This window comes from Diaphorina citri, unplaced genomic scaffold (assembly GCF_000475195.1).
Source record: "Diaphorina citri unplaced genomic scaffold, Diaci psyllid genome assembly version 1.1 scaffold4278, whole genome shotgun sequence".
NCBI classification, from domain to species: Eukaryota; Metazoa; Arthropoda; class Insecta; order Hemiptera; family Psyllidae; genus Diaphorina; species Diaphorina citri.
The window spans coordinates 1,417-4,180 of record NW_007381677.1 but is presented as its reverse complement, the minus strand read 5'-3'; the positions used below and the strand labels follow the sequence as shown (position 1 = coordinate 4,180).

The following is a 2,764-nucleotide window of genomic DNA, read 5'->3' as shown; positions in this document are numbered from 1 at the left end:
GTATAATAGTACATTGTGTTATTTTGGGAATACAGTTCCTATAGTACCCAGGTATAGCCTGTGTGATAGATACCTACCTATACAATCATCTATGATTCTATGTGTAAGTACCTATCGAAGTCTGCGGTGATATTTGGTGATAGTTTGATAGTGCGAAGACTTGAGCACTGTGAAACCTACTTTCTAATTCTGTTGTTACTTAGGTACTCTCTTAGGCAGTAATACCTTCAATAGGTAAACCTAGGTACTATTTGGCTAGAAGTAGGAACCTATCTCCTACTATCTATTTTTAGGAATCTACTGCCAGCCTAGTTAGCTTAGTTGGTAACTAACCCTATAATAACACTGGTCACTGCTCGTTTGTGTCAGTTCCTTTGGTAGCAATATTCCACGGACGTGACTTCTGCACAAGTACCGCTGGCCTAACAATCTATCGAAAACGAAAAAAGAACATAACTCTGTTTTACTCACCAATCGATAAGGTACCAGAATACATCAGTAGTTACCAGAATCCAAACACCTAATCCGATACTATGAACGAAACGGTTGTCACTAAAACGTAAAATTACACATGCTTAAAAAAACACACGTTTTCAAAAACAAAAATAGGTGCATAGTATAAAAATCATCAAAAAACGTTGAGGACTGATACCCTAGCTATCATTTTAAAGAAAAATGTTTATTTATCCAAGTATGTAGGTACATAAGGTACCTATCTTTTATCAGTACCTATATTTATCAGTTGTTATTATTAGTATCACAAATTAACCTAAAGTAGGTGGTACCTCAGGTAAGTACCTACCAAATCTACTTTCTACACATTACACATAAAACTTTTAAAAAACCATAAACACTTAAATTTCATAAAACTTTTGTCTAAGGGGAGTCTGGGTATTTTTGGAAAAAGTTATAACACCTACCTAACTAAATCAAATAAAAGTTAACGTTTTAAAATAATCAAAGTTAACGATTTAAAATCAAAGGCAAATTCTGTATCAATGGCAGTGGAGATTCTTCTCAAAAAAGATGGTTACATTTTAAAATGTTTCAACATTGTCTCAAAGCATATGAATGAACTCAAAGCATATGACAAAGAATAGATGTTTTTCTTTTTGCCTCTAAAAAAATGAGGAAAGTTACACGGAAAACCAATGGAAAATTACAACAATATTTGGGGGGCAGTAAGGAGGTTAACAATTAACAATGGACAGATAATAGCTAGCTTTATATGTAACAGTAAAATGGAAATAAACACTGAAAAAATCTCTCATGGAAATCGTATAAACTACCACCAAATAACTAGGTATAGGTATAGGTATGTAATATATAAAGTTTTGATGAAATTAAAAAAAAATATTAAAAACAAAAATGTGAGTGATGAAAAAAAATATTTCGCGATGTTTTTTGTCCTCCATGGAAGAGTAACGAACGATAAGAAAGTTCGGCGCACACTGAACACTGATTTTTTTTTTTTTTTTTTTTTTTTTTTTTAGAGAAAGAGAGTGAGAGAAATAGTTTGACTGTTTGACTTTGATACTAAATTCACTTGAAACAAAAGTCTAGTTTCTTTTGATCCAAAAATTAAAATCAACCAATTGGATTGCTTATAATTACCTGACCCAATTAGATTACCTTAAAGCTGAAATTATGACCCCTGGCACAATAACCCCAAGGGCACAAAGTGAGTGTAAGAATTAAGGAATTTTTAAATTGTGTTGAGCATATTTAAATGCTTGCCACAAATATGATTGAAAAAAAAAAAATCAATCAGATTGCTTATTCTAAGAGTTAAACATAAACCGAGTTTAAACTCACTTTGTGGTCCTGGCCATTAGTACCTATATGATCTCTTTTCCTAAATAATCAACATACAATCATATTTGATAATTTACTTTTGCACCTACCTTGTGTTTGTCTGTTAATCCGGGCCACATTCATTCTTGTCTTGAGTTCCGCACCCACAGCTTCCCAACGTGCCTGAAGTCGCTGACACTCGACACAGTCTGTCGAGTAGAACATCACAAACCAGTCTCCGGTAGTAGCCCCACTCCCTGCCTGGGTGAGGTGCTCGAAATTCTCATCCGTTAGCTCTTTCACTACAGGGTCTTTGTTTTCCGTGAAGCGATGTGCAATGTGCTCATCACTGATTGGTCCTATGAGTAAAATTGGGGAAGTTGTTACAGCACTAACAAAGTAAACCGAACCTTGAACTTGAACCTTTATACTCATACAGCAAACTCCTATTAGGTGTTACAAAAAAAAAAAAAAAAAAAAAAAAATGTGATATATGATACGTAGAGAAAACTGTAGAAAAGGAAGTCTTATTGTAAATAAAAAAAAAAAAAACTGGTCAGGATAGGATAGGATTAAAGCCAGCTTATCTGTTTACACTAAAGTTCATCCTTGGCAGCAATCTAACCCAAAACTTACCACTTAGAAGGCAGGTATACTACCTTCCAAACTAATTAGACTGACTCCTACTGCTACAAATAATACTTTAAGTACCAGTCTACTACTAGAGTCATTTGCATCATAAATGGCCCCAAAATACTCACCATCATATAACAGAGGCACTCCCATTCTGAAGAACAAGATGCATGGTTCACTCGTACTGTACAACCGATACAGTGGACTATTCACAGCTTTCACCACCCAAGCATTCAAGTTGTCAACCAGTTCTTCTCGGGCATTTGTCAATTCTGTTTCAAATTTCTCACAGTCAGGGTTGTCACATTTTTTCTTGGCTGAAAAAGAGAATAAGGAT

The 2,764-nt window shown here is 34.5% G+C and overlaps 1 protein-coding gene across 1 annotated transcript; it reads right to left on the bottom strand.

Annotated features, from left to right (window-relative positions):
* Nucleotides 1-1,848: 1,848 nt before the first annotated feature.
* On the bottom strand, nt 1,849-2,754 carry LOC103520927 (the record flags this gene model as incomplete). Its single annotated transcript, XM_008486026.2, has 2 exons — nt 1,849-2,153; nt 2,556-2,754. Coding segments are annotated over 2 exons (489 nt in total), but the record flags the coding sequence as incomplete, so codon positions are not given.
* Nucleotides 2,755-2,764: the final 10 nt, after the last annotated feature.